The 22,916-nt window shown below is 37.4% G+C and overlaps 1 protein-coding gene across 1 annotated transcript in view; it reads left to right on the top strand.

The window, feature by feature from the left end:
- Positions 1 to 4,122: 4,122 nt before the first annotated feature.
- The window catches only part of Dars1 (aspartyl-tRNA synthetase 1), a 74,377-nt gene continuing 55,583 nt past the window's right edge, over positions 4,123 to 22,916 (top strand). The window contains exons 1-3 of the mRNA XM_010606149.2: positions 4,123 to 4,364; positions 6,289 to 6,346; positions 11,641 to 11,733. Of these exons, the coding sequence (XP_010604451.1) occupies positions 4,299 to 4,364; positions 6,289 to 6,346; positions 11,641 to 11,733 (217 nt within the window). The 5' untranslated portion in view covers positions 4,123 to 4,298. The remainder of the gene's footprint in view (positions 4,365 to 6,288; positions 6,347 to 11,640; positions 11,734 to 22,916) is intronic.

The raw sequence follows: 22,916 nt of genomic DNA, 5'->3' as shown, positions 1-22,916 counted from the left end.
GATCCCTCCCTACCCCACTCCTGGCGTGAGTCCTCTCCCACCTTGACTCTGGAGAGGGTAAAAGGATAGATCTTTGGATTTGAGGAACGAGTACTATGCCAAAACTAGGGCAATTCAGGGACTAAATATGAATGCTGAAATTCTCAGAATACCAGCAATCAGGCCTTTAGTCTGCAGGCAAAAGATCAAAGTGGTATTTTTATTTTATTTTATTTTATTTATTTATTTTTGGTACCAGGGATCAAACTCGGGACCTTGCACTTTTGAGGCAGGTGGTGGAACCACTTAGCTAAATCCCTGACCCTCAAAGTGGTTTTTAAAATGAACAATCTAACCAAACAAAGGGGAAGATCTGAAGGTGCTGACACCCGATACACCTGATCTTGTCTATCACAACCAGATCATCATACCATACAATTCAAAACTGATAAAACCCACGCAAATGCTCAGGTTTTTGTTTTGTTTTGTTTTGTTTTTTTGGTACGGGGGATCGAATTTGGGTCCTTGCTCTGGCGAGGAAGACAGTGGAACCACTGAGCTAAATCCCAGACCCAAATGCTCAGAAGGATCACACCCTTTTTTTTTTTGAGACTGACCTGGAACTATGTAGCCCAGGCTGGTCTCGAACTCACAGCAATCCTCCTGCCTCAGCCTCCCGAGTGCTGGGATTACAGGCGTGCACCACCACAGTGGGCCAGGTACCACCTTTAATATAAGCAGACAATCAAGGATTCACCAAACAGCTGAGGGAGGTCTCAGAACGCACAAAGCCAACCCACTTTTAGATTCAGATAGTTTATTGTGCAGACCATGCAAAAAACAAACCAAAGGTGTCCCTATGATCCTTGTCTCACACATCAAGAAGGTAACATTAAAGCAAAATGGAAGCCAGGCATGGTGGTGCATGCGTGCAATCCCAGCACTTGGGAGGCTGAGGCAGGAGGATCGCTGTGAGTTCGAGATCAGCCTAGGCTACATAGTGAGTTCCATGTCAGTCTCAACTACATAGTGAGACCCTGTCTCAAAAACAAAAAAACAAAAACAAAAAAAAATGGAGCTTTTCTTTCCCATTGAGTTTATTGGTACTTTTTAAGTATACAGTACAGTTACATTTATCATTGGGATCTTGTACCTTTACATGACAGACTTTGGTTCTCATTTTTCCCCATACCCCTGCCCTTCCTTCACCCCACTCCCCATTTACAAAGACTTTGTTTTCATTTTTTCCTTTTCCATATTTTTCTTTTCCCTTATTTCCTTTCCCCTACCCTTCCCACTTCCCCTACACCTTTAGCCCTTTTCTTCCTACATCCTTTTGTCAATTATACAATTTGGATCTTATTTATACTTTTAGTTTTTTACACTAGAGAAACTATTCGGTATTTACACGTGTCTTATTTATTTCACTTAAGAGAATGGCCTCAATATGTATCCATTTTTCCTATGAATGACTAGTTTCTCATTCTTTATGGCTGAGTAGTACTCCATTTTATAGAAAAAATATCTTCTTTATCCAGTCTTCAGTTGATGGGCATTTGGATTGTTTCCAAGTCTTAGCTATTCAAATTGTGTCACTATACACATAGGTGCACATATATCACTGCTGTATGATTCTTTTGGAAAGATACCCAGCAGAGGGACAGCTGGGTCAAATGGAACCTCTAGTCCTAGTTCTTTGAGGTATCTCCATATTGATTTCCATAGTGGTTGCACCAGTCTGCATTCCCACCAACAATGAAGAAGGGTTCCTTTCTCCCCACAACCCTGCCAGCATTTGTTATTGGTTGATTTCTTGATAGCAGCCATTATTTCTGGAGTGAGGCAGAATCTCAGTGTTGTTTTCATCTGCATCTCATGAATGACCAGTGATGTTGAACTGAGCCAGTCATGGTGGTGCCCACCTATAATCCCAGCACTTGGGAGGTTGAGGTAGGAGGATCAGCTCAAGTTTGAGGCCAGATTTGGCTGCATAGTGGGTTCAAAGACAGCCTGGATTATATAGTGAGCCCCTGTCTCAAAAGCAAAACAAAAAATGGAGCAGGTTCCTACAATGTGTGTTGAGGGGCAACCTTTTGTTGATGAGTCATTTCTAGACTCTTGCTAAGCAGTTTTATGTCCTGCAACTCCATTAGGGGAGGAAAACAAGAAATCCCATACCTCATTAGAAACCTGAAGGTGATGAGAAACCTCCCATGTCAGCCTCCCAAGGACATATGGGAGTGTGATCACTTGTGTTCCAGAAGAATCTGTGAAGACCCAAATTAGCTGGAGTTGAAGCCCTTGCCTCATTGTCTTATATGGATACCTGCAAGGTACCAGGGGCAACATGGTATTCTCCTACAGTTCCTTAGCCTACGGGATAGGGCTACCATACTGCAGAAGGCTAAGAGGAAACTTCTAAAATCACTTTCCCAGCCCCCAACTAGGATAGGAAATCACACACATTTTTGTGTCTGAGGGGGAGTGGCAGAGATTAATGCAACCCTTTAAGATCCCAGTCAATAGTCTATCATTTTCCTGTTTTTACAAGAATGGCTCCTCCCAGACAAATCCAAACCATAGACTCAGTGCTGCTGTGGTAGCTTTACTGGAACAGAGTCACATGACTTCAGGCACATAGTATGTGACCAATGATCTGGTAAATGTTTCTTTTTCTATCGCTATCAGGAAAAGGGGCTAAATCAAGACTATATTCACAGTCTTACACATGGCTATGACCTAAATAGAAATACTCTATTAAGACAAAGAAGCCCGAATAAGGAATAAATACCTGGAAAGGCTTCAAGAACAGATGGAAAGATTGGATCCCTACTCTAGGAAAAGGACAACAGTTGGGATTGGTATTCAAATTTCTGACAATCAGTTCATAATTAGCTCCATACCTAATTAAGAGAATAAAAACCTTTTAAAATACCAAAATGAAGCAGAGTCATACTCCTTCTGTGTTGGAATTTTATGAGAATTATGAAATATATTTTAAATGGAATATATTACTGATCACAAATATTCAATGTCACTTTCTGAGGAATCTGCTCATGGAATTAGGAATGGCTACGTGACTTATTTTGGCCAACACAGTAAGGGCAGGATGTGAAATGTGTTACTTTCAGTCAGCCACTTTAACAGTTAGGTTGTCTGCCTGCCTCTGACATCATCCAAGGACGTAGCAGGAGATGGAGCATCTGTCAGACCAGGTCTCTGAGTAGTATTAAGTATAAATAAAACAGAACAAAATTTTACCCCACCTGCAAATTATAACGAGTCACACTAGGACAGGAACAATGTCTGTCCTTTTAGTACTGTATCCAAACATTTGAAGGAAGGAGCTACCAAGCACCTTTCATTTGTGCTGGGGTTTACCTGAACTGCTTAATTAGCATTAAATATACCACTCTGAGCGAGGCTAAGACACTACAAAGGTGCTTGAAATTTATGGAATACAAAGAAATCTAGCAAGGGAAATAGTATTTAACTAAGTCTTCGAATTATTTTCTATTTCAGTAAGAGATTTACTTTTTTTTCTTTTTTAGAAAAAGCCTAACGAGGAGATTTATCCATTAGAAAATCAACACTTATGCACTGTCTCTAACAATGCAACCGATCTAGGCAATCAGTGCTTCGGTCTGGGCCCTATTGTTGCCATGTGTTCCCACTTCACTTATTACTTAGGTGCCAGCACCACCATGCCTTAGCAAGCCAGCTGCCTACTACAACTGAGCAGTCTGTGTCCCAACCCGCAGAGCAACGGTTCAAGAGACCTTTTCTGACTCCAGGCAGCTCCCCAGCACTGGGAAAAATAAAGACCGGGATATACAAAAGAGGAAAAATCAAGGCCCGGGGTTGAGCGGGTGCTCTGGGGACTAGTCTGCGACTGAAACCTGTAGGAGTTGGAAGGGCTTGATAGGAGAACAGAGCAAAAGTCGCATTTAGGACAAAGCCTAAATCCGAAGTCAGGCCATTAGAGCAAAAACCAGCAAGTACCCCAGAACCCCGCCTCTCAGAACCAATTCCGTGAGATTACACAGAATTCCCAGGAAATCCCTTTAACTCCGGGTAGGAGCCGGAAAGCTAGAAGTGCAGCGAAGACCCGCCCCGCTCTCTAAACTCCGCTCCGGGATCTCGAGAGAGCTGCACTTCTCGCGATCTTTCCGGAGCCGACCCTCCACGCGGAGTCCGCGCCGGTCCTGAGAACCGAGGAGGGTCGAAAGGCGGAGACTGTGCTGGAGAAAGAAGCCCTTTGGTCGCCCTACGGAAGCCTGCGAGGGAGGGTGGTGTCCACTCCCGGGTTCAGAGTCCCGATGCCCAGCGCCAGCGCGAGCCGCAAGAGTCAGGAGAAGCCGCGGGAGATCATGGACGCGGCGGAAGTGGGTTTCCTCCCTCCCCGGGCCTGGGAGGGCAGATGCTGGGCCCGACTGCGCTTTAAGAGAGGGAGTGGGGTGAGCAGGGCCTCGCCTCGCCGTCTCTGTAGGCCTCGGCCCTCGGGTTCGTGCTCCCGTTACTTCCACCGGGCCTGCATGGCTATGGCTCCAACAGCGTGGCAGACCAGCGCCGGCCCTCTTTTCTCGCAGGGTCGCCTGGTCTGCGAGAACTGTCCTGGGGGTAGGGTGGACGTGAAGTGTCTGCTGCCCCGGAAGTAGCATCGCCGGGGTCAGACTTAAAACCTTGGTTTGGCACGTTCTGCACGTAATGCACACCCTCTCCTCCTCCGGGAAAATTTTGTTAACAAGTAGTAATTGATCTCTTCTCAGCCCCCATGTTCCTAATGTTTTGGCAAGTAAGCACAGTACTTCGCAAAGCCATCTGCCAATATGTTTAATGACCATTTTTCATGTAGCAGCTTTAAAGAACACGTGACATTTTTATTCTCATTCTGCTCAGTGATCCAGGGAAGTAAATAGCAAAGTTTACAGAGAATGCATTTGAGATGAACACGCAGTGATCCTTAGGTCTTTTACGGAAGCTAGAATTTGAACCATTCCACAGGTTATGGAACCATTCCACATAGCGTGCTCCTAGTTTTTCTATTGAGTTTTCTGAATTTGTGCTAAGCTATATAATCAATAAGCCATTTCAGAGTATTAAGTGAAATAAGGGTTGCTAAAATATGTATAGTACTAATTAGAAGGTATGGTATCTTTTTTGTCTTCACACATTTTCAACTTTTTATGCTGTCTTCAGCCTTCCTTGCATAAGCTTTACTCCTAAAAGTGTATTTTTTAATACTTGGAAAAAGTTGTTTAGTAAGCAAGCATCTTAACAGATGTAGCTTCTTCTGTTATAGACACAAAATCCAGTATTCTCCAGATCCAAAAGATGATTCAAACAGGTATCTGTAGAACGACAGGAACTAATGCAGATAGTAAGTTAACTTGTAAAAATCTAAGGAAATTACTTTTGTGTATTCTTGATTTTATAAATTAGGGCACTCTTGTGATATTTTATAGCTCAAAGGAGTCTAAGAGGTCGTTTTAGAGGTAAGATTAAAATAAAAAGCCACAAATCTGTTTAGTAAGTATAATTTGTTAATAGCTTGGACCTAAAGTCTCCCATTTCCTGTTGCTAACTTTATAACAAGAAATTTGATGTTATATTGTCATTTTGTAGTCCTTGTAACCTGTAATACTTAAGCTAGTTTTTAGAACAGGAAGCTGGTGAATTTTTGATGGTGTTTTACAAAAGGAATGTTGTAGTTAGCTCTGTCCAACATTTCAGATTTCTATAAAGTCGACATCTGGTGCTCAGAAAACTTATCCAAAGCATTGGTTCTCTTTGAACATCTCTTCCTGAAATGGGAAGTTAATAAAACTGTAGTACTTTATCCTGCTTCCTTCACAGAGGAAATTTATATTCCTGCTCTGAAGTAGTTTGACTTTTTTGAAAAAGGTAGTTAAGATGTGTTGTACATGTGTGTAAATTTTCTCTGAGACTGCTGTTTTGTATTATATATCTGTCCAGGATTGGTGATCTCCAAAACCAGAAACAAGGTGCTTTTCTTTTTTCTGTAGATGTATATGTAAATGGATAGCAGATCACCACTGAATGATAAATTTACCATATTTAAAAACTGCTGGGCCGGGGATTTAGCTCAGCGGTTCGGTGGCCTGCCTTGCAAGTGCAAGGACCCGAGTTCAATCCCCGGTACCAAAAACAAAACAAAACAAAACAAAAAAAACCACTTCTGAGTGAATTAATGAAATGATCCTGAAAAATAAATTCACTTTTAGTATCTGGTTATTTGTGTTTATGGGTCTAAATAACAAGTCGTAATACAAGAAACTTTTTTTGTAGGACTATGCTAAAGAGAGATATGGAATATCTTCAATGATACAATCACAAGAAAAACCAGGTTAGTAGCTATGTGAATATAGAAACTTTTTGTTCTAATTCCAGGAATACTCTTCATGAAGTTCTAAGTAGGGCTGCCATAAATAAAGGTGTAACTCTGAAGGAATAACTGAAAAGTTTAAGTGAGATTCATACATAACTAGGTTTAGGTGTTGATCTGAAAAAGGAGATAGGTTATTGAATGGTATATTTCAAATGAAGGGTATTTTTTTTTTAATTCCTAAATGTTTAGGTAAGATTTAACTTGTCTAGGAAATTAAAAAAGAGTGGTTAATAACTCCATCACGTGCAGCCCTTTTGCAGCTGTCCTGAAGTTATCTCTCTTACCCACCTCCCCAAGTTTTTCTTAGCTATTATTTATTTTTTTGCACATGTATCATTATTGCTTAGGATATGAATTGATAGGTCAGAGAATATATACACATATGTTTAATGCTCTTTATACTTATTGCTAGTAATATTTTTGATTAGTACATGTTTGCCATGCATAATGATCAAATTAATCATAGGGAATGTGTACCTGTGCATAATATGTTAATTCTTTTTTTCTGATTTCCCTCCCCTCGACCCTTCTCCCCATTTACAGAAGCTTTGTTTCCATTTTTCCTCCCATTCTATTTTTTTAAAGATCTCTTTTCCCTTCCTACCCTTCCCTTTGCCCCCCTTCCTTGTTCCCTTTCCCATTTGAACATGTTCTTTCTTCTTCCCAGTATCTGTCCTCCATTTTGGTCCTTAGTTGCCCTTTGGGTTTCTCACACAAAAGAAAGAATTTAATATTTAAACTCATGTTTCTGATTTATTTCACTTAAATTATGGTCTTGAGCTACATCCATTTACCTAAAAATAACTCGTTTATCCTGTTTTATGGCAGAATAGTACTTGATTTTCTTTATCCATTCATCTGCTGATGATTATCTGGGCTGTTTGCAAAATGTAGCACAATTTATGTCGCTATATCCAATTTATAATGCTATAAACATGAGTATGCATAAAGCACTGTGTGGTATGTTGCTTTTAACTCTTTTGGGGAGATACCTAAAAGGGCAGCAGCAGAATCAAGTAGAACCTCTAGTTTCAGTTTTTTGAGGAATCTCCATACTGATTTCTGCAGTGATTATACCAATTTACACTCCCACCAACAATGAAGAAGGGTTCCTTTTTCCCCATAGCCTTGCCAGCATTTGTTATTGGTTGATTTCTTTGCTTTATTTTGTTTTTTTGGATCCAGGGATCAAACTCCGGTCCTTGGGCTTGCAAGTCAGGCAGCAGCACCACTGAGCTAAATCCCAGGCCCCTGGTTGATTTCTTCATGATAGCCATTCTTTTTGGAGTGAGATAGAATCTCAGTGTTGTTTAATTTTCATTTCACAAATAACCAGTGATGTTAAACATTTTTTCATATATTTATTTGCTGTTTCTACTTCTTCACTTGAGAAGTGTGTGTTCATTTCAGATGCCCATTTTTGGCTGGGGATTTAGGTCAGTGGTTCTGCCTTCTGCCTTGCAAGCACAAGGTCCCAAATTCAATCCCCGGTACCAAAAAGTAAAAAAGAACAGATGGCCATTTTTGGATAGGGTCATTAAATTTGAAAAGTCTGATTTTTTTTTAAAGGTTCTTTATTCTAGATATTAGTCCTTTGTCTGAGGAATAGCTGGTAAAATTATTTCCCATTCTGTGGATTGTCTCTTCATTCAGTTGGTAGTTTCTTTTATCGTGCAAAAGCTTTTTAATTTGATGTAATCCCAGTTGTTGATTCTCTGTAAAATTTCCTCGGTGATTGGGGTTTTGTTCATAAAGTCTTTGCCTACAGCTCTGTGTTCAAGAGTTTATTCTATCTTCCAGTATATTGTTTCTGTTTTTATATTTAGATCTTTGATCCATTTCAATTTTAGTTTAGTGCATGGTAAAAGGTATGGGTCTAGGTTTAATCTTCATGTGGAAAGTCAGTTTTCCCAGCACCAATTTTTTTTTTTAACTTTTCAGTGATTTTTATTTGAAGGGAATGTCTCAAGGCAAGATTGAAACTACTTGGAATCCAAGAAGCTGGGAGGAACATCCAAGTGCCCAAAGCTTGGTTGCCACTGAACAGGGATCTGGAGCCTGGGTTGGGTCCCAGTTCTACCTATCTGCTTGAGGCATTTGCCCCATGAATGGAAACACCAAGCCTCAGTCTCCAGGCTCTGACTATGTGGGAAAGATGCCTGTTCACAGATTCAAGCAAATCTGATAAAATTAGTGAAGCCTTTAACAGTGTCACAAGGCAGTCAGCAGTGTCCCACACCTCCCCTGCACTTTACTGGGTGGCGTCTGACAGAGAAAGGGCCAGGTGGTGCCCTCTCTGGGACCCCTCAGCCTCAAGCATAGAAGATGTATGTTGCTTTTAACTTTTAGGGGGAAATTCCTAGAAGGGGAGCAGCAGAATCAAGTAGAACCTCTAGTTTCCAGGATCTGCCCGCCTTGGACTCTGGTCCTATTGGTCCGAGCACCACTTATTAAAAAGACTGTGTTTCTTCCAATGAAGATGTGTGGCCCCTTTTACAAAGATAAGGTAGCTGAGTGTACTTGGAATTTCTTGTTTCTGTTCTGCATCTTCTGTTTCTGTTCTGTTGATCCTCAGATCTATTCTTTTTGCCAGTACCATGCTATTTTTTTATCACAGCTTTATGGTATGACTTCAAATGAGAACTATGATGCCCCTACCTTGCCCTTGTTGCCCAGATTTGCTTTTGCTATTCTAGGTCTCTTCTGGTTTCATATGAACTTTAGCGTTGTTTTCTCTAGTTCTATGAGGTATGCTATTGGTATTTAGATTGGGGTTGCTTTAAATTTGTAAACAGTTTTGAAAGAATGCCATGTTCAATACATTGGTCCTGCCTGTCCAAGAACAAGAAATATCTTTCCATTTTCTGACATCCTCTTTCATCTCCTTTTTTCATAGTACTATAGTTTTCAATGTAAAGGTCTTTTACTTCCTTCATTAGATTGATTTCTAAGTATTTCATTTTTCTTGATACTATTGTGAAAGGTGTTGTTTCGCTAATTACTCTCAGTGAGTTTGTTGTCTGTGTACAGGACTGTTATTGATTTTTGAGTGTGGAATTTGTATCCTGCTACACTACTGAATTTGGTTATTAATTCCAGGAGTCTTTTGGTAGAGTTTTTGGGGTCTTCTATGTTGAATATCATGTCATCATCAAATAATGGTAATTTAACTTCTTTTCCTATCCATATCCCTTTTATTTATTTCTTTTTTCTGATTGCTCTGGGTAACACTTCTAGAACTATATTGAACAGGAGTGGTAATAGTGAACATCCTTGTCTTATCCTGATTTCAGAGTGAAAGCTTTCAGTTTTTGACCATTTGCTATGATGTTTGCTGTTGGTTTGTCATAGGTAGCTTTTATCAGATTGAGATAAAGACCATCTTTTCCAATTTTCTTTAGAGTTTTTATGAATGGGTGTTGGACTTTGTCAATTGGTATTTCTGTGTCTATTGAGATGGTCATGTGCTTTTTGTCTTTGGTTCTGTTGATACTCATTTATTGATTTGTGTTTGTTGCTCCATCCCTGTGTCCTTTGTATGATCTTTTTGATGATTTGCTGCATTCTATTTTTGGCTATTATTTATTAAATTCCTGTTCCACCTGACTCCCAACATTCATTTTCTCATTTATCCTTACAAAAATCCTTTAAAATCTAACAAACCAAAGTTGGAAAATAAGAAACTTCCCTCACACTGCCAAGAATCTTCCAGACCTGGGATTAGAACCCAGACCATCTGACCCTAGAACCCATTGACGTACTGTCCTCTGTAGCTTCTTTGGCAGCAGTATAATTTGAGTTTTAGTATCTCTTCAAAAATCCTAATGCTTTGCTCTAAATGGTTTCCTTTTTCCATCAGCTTATATTTCTCTAAACTCCTTCACTATAATGCTAGGATTCCCAGGTTTTGGGGTGCTGGAGTCTCCTTCTAGAGGTGATTTATAAATTTTTTTTTTTTCTATCCTAAGCAAAGAACTGGTCCAGAGAAGCACAAATTGTAATTAGGTTTTACATATATTAAATAAAAGGTTAGAGGCTGGGGATTTAGCTCAGTTGTGCTGCTGCCTGCCTCACAAGAGCAAAGTCCCTAGTTCAATCCCCCGTACAAAAAAAAAAAAAAAAAAAAAAAAAGGTTAGAAAAAAACAGGCTTCACAGATGTGAATGCCAAGTAAAAATAGGAAAAAATATGCTGTACAGGGTAGAGTGGGCTACTGTGAAGGGACACAGTAGCCAGAGCTCAATGGTGGCTGTCCTTTTTTTATAATTTCCTAAGCTGGCACCCAGTCTGGGACTGTCTACCAAAAACCTGCTCAAGGGCTGGTGATTTAGCTCAGTGGTGCCGCTGCCTGCCTGGCAAGTACAAGGTTCCAAGTTCAATACCCTGTACCTCGCCCCCCGCAAAAAAAAAACCTGCTCAAGTTCTCATGAGAAGTCCACATGCAGGGTTTTGGGAACTGTTCTGCACATGGGTCCTTAGATTTTGTAATTAAGAAATTACACCTGCTTCCCCAGATAGTATGCCACACCTTCCTGGGTTTTGTAATTAATGGGTCGCACCTACTTTCCCAGCTAATTTTAGCCATCCCCTAGCCTTCTGCCTCATTAGTGACTTTAAAAATGATCCTAATCATCACTCTTTTAGTCTACTCTTTCAGGTTCATACTATTTTGTTTAGGTTTAAATCCTGATTATCTAGTCGGTAAGCTAAATGTTTCTTGTCTCAGGATTTGGTGGGGGGTGGTACTGGGATGAAACTCGGGACCTTATGCTTGTAAGGCAGGTAGTGGAACCACTGAGCTAAATACGTAGCCAGTCTCAGGATTTTGAATTTGCGGGGGAGTGGTACTGGGGATCGAACTCGGGTCCTTGCACTTGTGAGGCAGGTGCCAGAACCACTGAGTTAAATCCCCAGCCCTGGGATTTTGAAATCTTCATTTTCAAATTTCATGATGCTTTGTCTGCCTTTCCTCTTTCACTGTTTTACCCGAGTTTACACGGTAGACTTGGAAATTGGCTTGACTCATAAAGTCTGTTGGCAGTATTTTGCAGAAATCCTTTTATGATTCCTGTTGGCTTTTAAATTCCTTTCATGCCCCTTTTTTTTTGGTCGTGAAAACCATGATAAAATTGTATACTAAAGGTGATAGAGAAGAAAGTATTATCAAAGACTGAGGATTACTTAAGTTTTCAGGCTGTCAGGGAAAAAAAATATAAATTCTGAATGTAAAAATTGCTTTACTGTTTATTGCAGATCGAGTTTTGGCTTTGGTTAAAGACTTGACAGTACAAAAAGCTGATGAAGTTGTTTGGGTGCGTGCAAGAGTTCATACAAGCAGAGCTAAAGGTAAGATTGATATAATGATTACAGCCTTTTTGTATGATAACACTGAATTTTTTTATCTTGCAAATTGTTTACAGACCAAAGTAAAACCAAATAAGAACATAGCTATATTATTTTTGTAACTTTTGACATGGGATCATCCCTGAAGATATATGAAGTAGGCAGAACAGACAGTGCTTTTATCCATGAGAAGATTGAGGATCAGAATGATAAAGTTACTTGCCCAAAGTCTCATACTAATGGGTGATTATGAACAGAATCCTGAAGTTTTGTAAAGCACTGCATCGTTAGCACAGTTCTTTCTTTTGTAGCACTGTATACAATGCACCCCACTTACATTGTTTTAAAACACCATTGTGTTTTTAAATAGTTATTATAGAATTAATATATGTCCATTATCTGTTTAAAGTTAGAACAATTTTTTTCAAATTTTTTAATACTACGTATTTTAGTACATGATGATACATTCCTTGTGGAAAGTTGGTACATGTACATAACACATGTGTTTTTTTGGTTTTTTTTGTTTTTTTTTTTTCTTTTGGTACCGCGGATTGAACTCGGGTCTTTGCGCTTGCAAGGCAGGCCACCAAACTGCTGATCTAAATCCCCGGCCCTAAAATATCTTAATTCTTTTTTTTTTTTTTTTTTTTTTTTTTTTTTCCTATCCCCTCCCCTTGCCTCTCCTTCCTCCCCTCCTCTATTGCTGAGTCCTCTTGCCATATGAAAAAGAACTTTTACTTTGATTTTCAGTTTCTCATATAGGAGAAGCTATGCAATATTTAAGTTTTTGTCTCTTATTTATTTCATTTAATATTACGGTTTCAAAGTACATTCATTTTTCTATAAATGATTCAAGTTTATCCTTTTTTAGCAGAGTACTACTCCATTGTGTATGAATATCACATTTCCTTTATCCATTCATCTGTTGATGGACGAACTTAGGCTGCTTCTAAGATTTTACTGTTGTGAACTATGCTGCTATTAATACAGAAATGCATGTATCACTATAATATGATGTCTTTAACTCTTTCAGGAAGATATTTAGAAGGGGAGTAGCTAGGTCAAATGGAATTTCTCATTTTAGTTTTTTGAGAACTCTCCATACTGACTGATTTCCATAGTGATTGTATAGTCTACATTTCTACCAATAACATAGAAGGGTTCCTTTTTCCCCCTACCTAACATTTGTTGCTATCTGATTTTTTTTTTCCTGTTTTTTTTTTTTTTTGTATTAAGGATTGAACTCAGGACCTTGTGCTTTTGAGGCAGGTATTTTCTGATTTCTTGATGATAGCCATTGTTTCTGGAATAAGATGGAATCTCAATGTTGTTTTAATTTGCATTTCTCTTATGGCCAGAGATGTTGAACATTTTTTCATGTATTGGCCATTTGTATGTCTTTTCTGAGATGTATCTGTTCATTTTTGTTGCCCATTTTTTGATGGGGTCTTTTATCTTGTGGGGTCTAATTTTTTTGAGTTCTTTATATGGTCTAGATCAGTGTTAGTGAATCTTTTAGAGGGTTCAATGATACAAACAGCCTACTGCAGCAGGTTCACCACCACTGGTCTAGATATTAGTCCTCTGTCTGAGGAATAGCAGGCAAAAAATTTTTCCCATTTTATAGGCTGTCTCTTCTCTCTGTTGATTATTTCCTTTCCTATACAGAAGTTTTTCAATTTGATGTGATTCCATTTGCTGACTCTTGGAGTTGTTTCTTGCAAACTTGAGGTTCTGTTCAAAATATCCTTGGCTGCACCTTGTCTACAAGAGTTTCAACTCTTTTGTCTTCCAGTAGATTGTTTCTGTTTTAATATTTAGATCTTTGAATCATTTTTATTTTACTTTGGTTCATGGAGAGAGATATGAGTCTAGATTTAATCTTATGTATGTGAGCAGCCTATTTTCCAAGCACCAGTTGTTAAAGGAGTTGTCCTTTCTTCAGCATGTTTTTGGTCTCTTTGTCTAAGATCAGGTAGCTGTGCCTGGAGTTCTTTCTTTTTTTCCCCTGTTCTATTCCATTGATCTACTTGTCTGTTTGTTTTTGTATTATTTTGTTTTTCAGTACCATGCTGTTTTAACACTGTAGATTTGTAATATAACATAAAGTGTGAAATTGTGATGCCTCCTGACTTTATTGTTATTGACCAAGATTGCTTTTGCTATGCTTGGTCTCTTCTGGATCCAATATGAATTTTAGAATTGTTTCATCTAGTTCTGTTGTTTTTATTTCATTGGGATTGTGTTAAATCTATATATCAGTTTTGGTAGTATGTCCATTTTGACTAATAGTATTTGTTCTTCCTATCTAGAAACAGAAGGTATCTTTCCATTTTCCGAGGCCCTCTTTGACTTACTTCAGAGTACTGTAGTTTTCATTATAGAGGTCTTTTACTTCCTTGGTTAGATTAATTCCTAAGTATTTAATTCTTATTGATGCTATTGTCAAAGATACTATTTACCTGATTTCTTTTTTTTTTTTTGGTGAGTTTATTATTGGTATACAGGAAAATTATGATTTTTTATGTGTTGACTTTGCACCCTGCTATGCTACTAAATTTGGTTTTATTTCTAGGAGTCTTTTAGAATTTTGGAGGTGTTCTGTATAGAGGACCATGTCATCTATAAGTAATGGTAATTTTATGTCTTGTTTTCCTATCATCTCTCTGTCATTTTTTTCTCTTTCCTGAGAGCTCTGGTTAATGTTTCAAGAACTATAGTGAACAGGAGTGATAAAGATGGACATCCTTGTCTTATTCCTGATTTTAGAGGGAAAGCTTTTAACTTCTCCCCATTTAACATATTCCCACAGGTTTGAACCACTGGTGGTAAATGCTTGACAGCCCTGGCAGCTTGTACCAGTGGCAGTTGAAATGAACCTAATCACTTTTATCGGTCTTTTTAGTAATAAGTAATAAAAATTCTATAAATGGACCAAATCTAGTTAGTTGCTTGAATTTGAATAATTGCTGCCTAAATTCAAATATTAATACCATTCATACCAATTTAAAAATTATTACAATAGTCAACAGATTTATTTCATTAAATTTAAAGAAATTTATATTTGTGAATTTCTTTAAAACATTTTGTACATAAAGGCAACTGATTTGTACAGAGTGAACAAAACATCATAAGCATTTGGCTTTTTTGTTTGTGGCCACAGTGGCCCACATTTTTCTGAGAGCCATGCATATACTACCAGTGATTCAAGCCAGCAAGACAGTCAAATTCAAATCAGCCACCTAGCAGCAGGACATACAGGGCTGGGGATTTAGATCAGCGGTTCGGTGGCCTGCCTTGCAAGCACAAGGACCGGAGTTCAATCCCCGGTACCAAAAAAAAAAAAAAAAAAAAAAAAAAAGAGACATACATATTACCACCCTAATATGATATGTTCACTGTTGGTTTGTCATAAATGGCTTTTATCATATTGGCAATATTAATATCTTCTAAGACAAACTGAATATTGACATAGCAAAATCATTAATGCACCATCTTTAACCTGAGAAATTGTAATTAAAATAAACACTAAGAAAAACCAAATATTGATATACAGCAAGTCTCCTAAATTTAATAGCTTACTTCCAGTAATGATAGAAAAGAATTCAACAGTAATAAAGAGTTAATTATCTAACGATAAAACTTAATGCGTATACTTTAAACATATAGGGAGTTGGGAATGAAAGAAGAGGACTGGGGATTTAGCTCAGCGGTACCACCAGCTGCCTCACAAGCAAAGGTCCTGATATTCGATCCCTAATACCAAAAAAAAAAATTGCAAGAAGAAAAATTTGAAATATTTAACAATGGGAGAGCCAGAGGAAAGAAAAGGATCCTGTTAAGGAACAGGATATTTATATAATTAGGTAAGGATAACAGAAAAAAACAGAGAAATAGAAAATAAAACAAAATAAAATAAATTAAATGGAGAATAAAAAATAGAAAAAATAAAAGGGTGGGCCGGGGATTTAGCTCAGTGGTGCTGCCGCCTGCCTTGCAAGCACAAGGACCTGAGTGATCCCCAGTACCAAAAAAGAAAAGAAAAAATAAAAGGGAAAAGGAGTAAGAAAAAAAAAATGTGTATAAACAAGAAGTTGAGTGAAACAGTTGAATAGAACAAAAAGTTTTTTCTCTATGTACAGATAATTTTGAATGAGTGGTTTTCTAGGATCCACCAGTTTTGGCATCCAGCAAATCACGGTTTTCTCCCTTAGCCTTTTGGACTGTGGGTTTGTGAGGTACACCCCTATTCCAGAGGCCCTTCTGTTTACTCCAGGGTATAGCAATGTCTACATCAAGGGTACATCCTTGCTCATGTTGTTAGACAGGGGAGGCAGTCAGACCTTAGGTCTGTGCAGGATGTAGATAACAGCAAGTTTTCAAGTACTTAATTCTAACAGGCACTTTCATATCCAGCTGTTTCTGAATACAAACTCAGGCCAGGCCTGTAGGGGCTTGTGTCCTCAGCCTGAGCTCATACTTCTCAGGGGAACTCTTTCTAGCCCACACCCTGTCCATGGCTTTCTTCCATGGCTATTTGTCAGTCACTGTGAGAGGGTAAGATGGAGTCCTGAAGTGAAGTTTTTATTCAGTTGTTCTGAGTCCCAGATTTAAATAATCAACCCCTTCCTGAAATGGTGTCTGATTAAGTACTCTGTGGCAGCTGGGCGCTCCTGCTGGAATACTTTGGAGCAGAACCCGGTGCTGCTTTGCAATTCACGATAGCTGTGTACTATGCTGCCATTTCGCCCTGAATCTCCCAGCCCTGGTGCTTAGCTTTCTTCCCTGGCTGCAGGTGTCCCACCCCAGAAGTCACACACCACAAACCAAGGAGAACGTTCAGGTTGTTTTGGTTTTTTTCCTGCATTGCAGACTTACTTTCTAACTCTCTGTAGCTTCTAATTTTTTTCCAGTCAGTTCTTCCCAGTTCCTGTCAGTTTACTTCTCTTTTTTCTTTAGTAAGTTTTTATTTTCCAGTGTCTGAATTCCACACCTTAAGCGAGCCTAAATTTTGCTACAGATCATTTTCCTTCTCCTTGTGTATTCATTATTTTAAAAATTCCAGTATTTTATACATGTATCTCAGGATCACAGCTAAAAAGACTGAATGAGTGCTGTATGTAAGACTGAACCAAAAATACTTACCTTCATACCTATCTCTTCATTTTATTTTTGTGTAATATAACATCAGTGAGTGATATTTCCTAGTAGAACGTCAGGACTTCTGAGAGACAAATTAACTCCTAGACCAGTGGTATAATCTAATGTTACCCTAGCAAATTGCCTAACCTTTCCAATCCTGTTTTTTCTCTTAAAATAAGTACATAATGATAGCCTAGTTTATAAGATGTTACTTTTATAAAGCCTTTGCACTATGCTTGTAAGTCCTTGATAACTAAATGAGTACGATGGCTATTTACTTGCCTTCCTTGTAGGTTTTATTAGATGTGGGTGTTATTTCCTGTGCAAGACCTAATAAGGACCATAGTGAACAATAATTGAATGAATTAGAACTAAAGTAGGTGTTTTATGCATATTGTCTTCTGGATCTTATACTTGGTATCACGTAGATCACTGTAATTGAGACCAAGTATATATTTTAAAAAACTGGAAGACAATTACAAAGCTTCACTAAGTGATGAAATAGATCATCTGTTGGGCATGGTGGTACACACCTCTGATCCTAGTACTCTGTGAGAGTCCAGCAGAAGGGTCCCAAGTTTAAGCCCAAACTGGGTGACTGTAAGACTATTAAAAAAAAAAGAAAGTGCTGGGATTGTAGCTCTGTGCAGAGGCCCCAGTTTCAATCCTCAGTACTGGAAAGAGAGAGGAGGGAGAATGGGGTGGACGGAGGGAGGGTGAAAGAAAAGAAAGACTCATTTGTTGCTCTAATCTCAAAACAGTGTTAAACCTTGAAGTAGTATTTAGGATTGTTTTAAATTAACCTGATGTGCTTTTGTTTTACATAAATGAGTTTGTACTCTATGCCAGTGTTTTATGTTGTTCTACATCATCATTTACAGTATTTTTAATTTGTGAAAAAGAAACTTTTGTTCTGTTTAGTTGATAAAAGTAGTAATAGTTCATTCTAAATACCCATACTATGAAGTTAAATCAGGAGTAAAGTAGAAAATCAGTAGTGAACTTTTTCAAGTTTTTTTTCCCTGAGTTGTGGTTTATGTGTATTTGAACCAGAGGTTTATAATACTCAGTTTTATAACCTACAATGCTTTTATATCTCTTGTATGGAATTGCAGAGTCACACAGTAGGTATTTATTTGACTTCCTTTCCGAACAGTTGTATCATATTGTGATTGACATGCCTTCACTCCCTGAAGGAAAATTAAAGCTACTTGGAAAAATAGCATATTTTGAGTTTTGGGGCAGAAATTATATAATATAAGCCTGAAATATCTGCCATAACAGATAGCAAAAAAACTAGAAGAGACTACAGATCTTATAACCCACTAGTGTGATAGGCATCATGTGAAAAGATTTAGGGACCAACTTGAAGAGGCTACTAAAAAGGCCACAAGTAGAACAGTTTGAGTATCAATAAGGATAACATAACTTTGCTGAATTAAAGCACATTAGATATGTTTAAATCTGTAAGTTTATAGTAATGCTATGGCACACAAATAAAACGTACTTGGTCACCAGCGGAAATCATTTCCAAAATTGGTAATTTGAACTTAGCGGTTCTATGTGGATTATATATCACTAGAAAACCAAGTGGTAACTGTACGGAAGTACAGTACCTGTTGAAAGAACTATTCCAACTAATAAAATGAAAAAAGAACGTTAGAACATCATCACTATTTTTTTGTTTGTGTTTTGGTGGTGTTTGTTTCTTTGGTACTGGGGATCAACTCATGTCCTTGCGCTTGCAAGCCAGGTGGCAGCACCACTGAGCTAAATCCCCGGCCCGTCATCACCATTTTGCCACTGATATATGGTCTAGGGATTGGTCATCACTGACTACTAATATCACAAAAGAGAGACTTCTAGAAGTATTTTATTCTAGTCATGGGAGAAGATGCCACCTATGAACTGGTCTTACCTAAAAAAGTTGTACCTGAATTTCATTTATCTTTTAGATCTAATTACCAATTTACAGGAAAAACATAGAACAACAACAACAACAAAGACCATTAAATAGGTATTTATGGTCATTTATGCCTGTAATCCTAGCCACTCAGAAGTCTGAGGCAGGAGAATTGCAAGTTCAAGGCTAGTTTATACAATTTAGCAAGATTGTTTCCAGAAATAACCTTAAAAAGGGGTTGGAAATGTAGCTGAGCCCTCCTTGGTTTTAATCACTAGTACCGCAAAACAAAACCCCCAAAACAAAAACACAAGCAAACATATTAAATGATGGTGAGATTAAATCATTAAAAATCTTTGACTATTAAAAAAACAACTGGGAGGGCTGGGGATTTAACTCAGTGGTTCTGCCACCCACCTCAAAAGTGCAAGGACCATAGTTCGATCCCTGGAAAAAAAAAAAAAATGGACAAAAAAACCATCCTGTTTTCTTCAGTAAATAAATTGAAAACAAGAAGAGAACCTGTGGATTAAAACAGGCTTGAAAGTTCTCAACAAATCATATATTTAGATCTTGGTTTAAATACAGTAAAACAAAAACCAGTAGAACATTTGAGACTGTTGGAGATTTGAAGATTTATGGGATATTTGATATTAAAGAATTAAATTTTAGTTGAGATAATAGTACTGAGGTGACTTATTTTTCTAAAGACCTCTTTTAGAGATCCATACCAAAACATGTATAGATGAAACGGTATGGCTGGGGTTTACTTCAGAATAGTATAGGAATTGAGTTGGGGTAAAGCTGAAATAAAACAGCCATAAATTGGTAATGAGTAGAGTACATGGGACTGTAGGTAAACAGTCGTGTTATTCACAAATAGTAATTATTTTATCTTTGTCTTTCAAATGTTTAACCTCATTTTTTTTGTTTTTGAAATTAAATTAGTAGATTCTCTAGTACTGTATTTCCCACATTGAAGAATTTTTCAAGTAATGAAAATTTAAGCTTCTTATGAGTTCAGGATGCGAGGGATTCTTATAAAGTCACATTAGAAAATAATACCAATATAAAGTGACATTAGAAAACAATACCAAAATATGTAACATAGATTAAAACTATTTTTCTTCTAATCTAGGTTGTCTGTTTATCAGGTATAGACGTTGGATTCAATCAGAATTTTTCCAGCAGTTTTTCCCCTCAAAATATAATTGTAGAGCCAGGCATGGTGGTGCATGCCTGCAATCCCAGCACTTGGGAGGCAGAGACAGGAGGATGGCTATGAATTTGAGACCAGCTTGGACTACATAGTGAGTTCCAGTTCAGTCTCAATTACATAGTGAGACCCTGTCTCAAAAAACAAAAACTCAAAATATAATTGTATTGAGTGACGTATATAGACACAGCCCTCGTGTCTATGAATTCTGCATATGTGGGTTCAGCCAAGTATAGATCTAAAATATTCGGGGGGAAAATTGCAACCATACTGAATACTTACTTTTTTGGTCATGATTCCTTATATAATACAGTATAAAACCTACTTACATAGTATTTACATTGTCTTAGGTATTATATTTTAGAGATGATTTTAAAGTAGACTGCAGAATGTATGTAGGTTATATGCAAATGCTATCCCATTTCATGTAAGGGACTTGAGCATCTGTGAATTTTGGAGTCCATTGGGTCTCTGGAACTAAACCTTCATAGATGCAGAGGGACTGTTCTATATAAAGGTTCGTTATACTATTCACTTAGCTTTTTTGTTTAAATATTCTATTTAATAAATTTTAAAATGCAGTTAATTCTCACTTTGGGTTATATATTTACAAGTTCACTTATTGGCTAAAGTATATTGTAACCTTAAAGTCAGTACCTGCTGTACTTCCCTGAACATTCTCAGACATACACATGTGCAAAGCAGCAAAAATTTGAGTTGCCCAATGCACAAATTCTCAACTAAAGTTTTATTCAGCCCTCATACTATAAACAAGTGTCCTTTCAAAGAGTCCTAAGTACAAAAAGGCTGAGCTGCACCTTCCAGAGAAAATGCCTGTGTACTTAGGCAACACTATATATAAAAGTGTCTTTAAATAGAAACAAAAACAGATTATGTACTGACCAGTTGAAAAAAATATTATGACCATAGGCACAAAGGCACCTAATTGTATATTTCCTCTTGGAGCAAGGATTCTGTATTTGCAAATTTAATACTGTGGCATCTTTGTAGAATATCATTGTCACAAATGATAAGAACCAACTTTTTGCAATCATAAAAATGAATTTCTTGATGTGCATCATTACGGGTTTGTCAGAATAAGCAGTTTAGTGAAGGTACAGTGAGGTGTTTTGTTTTGTTTTGTTTTTTTTTTCTTTTGGAACCAGGGATCAAACTTGGGTCCTTGTGCTTATGAGGTAGGCGGCAGCACCCCTGAGCTAAATCCCTGGGCCCCAGTGACTTTTTAAAAAATATAGTGCTGGTTTTCATTTTTGTCTTAGGGTTTTCAGAATTTTATATCTATAATCTGGTTTTTATAATTTTTTTGCTGTTTTTAAGTTATTATGCAGGTTGAGCATTCCTCATCTGAAAATTTGAAATCTGAAATACTTCAAAATATAAGACTTTTTGCACATTAACCTGACACTACAAGTGGAAAATTCCATACCATAAAACTATTTTATCTGCAAAATTATTTAAAATGTTGTATAAAATCACCTTCAGCCTGTGTATATGAATCATAAGTGCATTTCATTTTTAGACTTGAGTTCTATCCCAAGTTATATAATTATTTATATGCAGATATTCAAAAATTTGGGGAAAAAATTGAAATTCAAAACACTCCAGTTCCATATATTTCAGATAAAGGACAGTCAACTTGCACTTAGTTACCCATGTAATAAATACATTGTTCTTTCACATGAATCTTTCAATGAATACCACAATAATGATACTCCCTTTGTTCTTTTCTACTGCTTGTCTCAACCTTTGCATTCATTCTTGTTAATTTGTCCCCTGCCTTTCCAAATCTTTGTTTTAATGCAATACAGTTTTGTCTCATCTTTATCTTTGATGTGTGAGTTTTTACTTTGTACTTTATATATTATTTCACAACTTTTAAAAATATTCAGTTAACAATGTTTGTGGGGAAATCCTTCCATGGTACCAATTACATATCTACATGAGACACATTTCTCCAAGATAGACATCTAGAAGTGAAATTGCTAGAAAGTTGAAGGATAGGCACACGTTTAGTTAAAATTTCTAATCCTCGATTACCTTCCAAAAAACTATGCCCAATTGTGTTCCCACCAGTTTATCACAATACCACTTTTTCCAGGTTATCTTTGCCAGTACTGATTGTCAGTGTTATTCTGCAAATGCAGATGTGTTTAAAAATTAACTAAATATTCTGCTTTGAATTTACAAAAACCTAATTGCTATTATTTCTTTCTTCCTAAAGCTTACATGGGAATAATTATACCAATAAATATGACTTACTTGGAATCATTCATGCACTGAGTGAAACTCCAAAAGTTAGAACACCTTAAAGCTGGATTTGGAGAAGCAACCCTTGCTTACAATTTTAAGTAGAGCAACACTGAGAAATTATGAATAAAGAAATTGAAGTGTCAAAATTAGAGTGTCAGAAGTATGACAGAGTCTTGGTAAAAAAGTGTATAACAAAAGTCTGTTTTTTCTTAAAAACGCTATTTTAAGCATTTTAAAAATTAAAAATCAGATTACAATAGATTGATCTCTAGTGTTTTAGATAGAAGCAGGGAGAGACTTTTAATGGTATGCTTAAAATTAGTTTCTTTCAAGCGTGAAAGTCTCTGAACTTCAGTTTCCATATTAAAAGACTAAGCAATTGGAATGTCTATAGTTTCTTTCTGGTTTTATACATAGTACTACATGAAAGTCATTGCCAAAAAATATTTTCATACTGTTTCTCCTAAAAATTAACATGTATGGCCGGGCATGGTAGCTCACACCTGTAATCCCAGCACTTGGGAAGCTGAGGCAGGAGGATCACTATGAGTTCGAGTCCAGCCTCGACTACATAGTGAGTTCCAGGTCAGTCTCAACTACATAGTGAGACCCTGTCTCAAAAAACCAAAAAAAAAAAAAAAAAAAAAAAAAAAA

Source organism: Fukomys damarensis, unplaced genomic scaffold (assembly GCF_012274545.1).
Source record: "Fukomys damarensis isolate Sample0158 unplaced genomic scaffold, DMR_v1.0_HiC HiC_scaffold_29, whole genome shotgun sequence".
Lineage (NCBI taxonomy): Eukaryota > Metazoa > Chordata > Mammalia > Rodentia > Bathyergidae > Fukomys > Fukomys damarensis.
The sequence above is the reverse complement of the archived record's forward strand: the minus strand, read 5'-3'. Positions and strand labels throughout refer to the sequence as shown.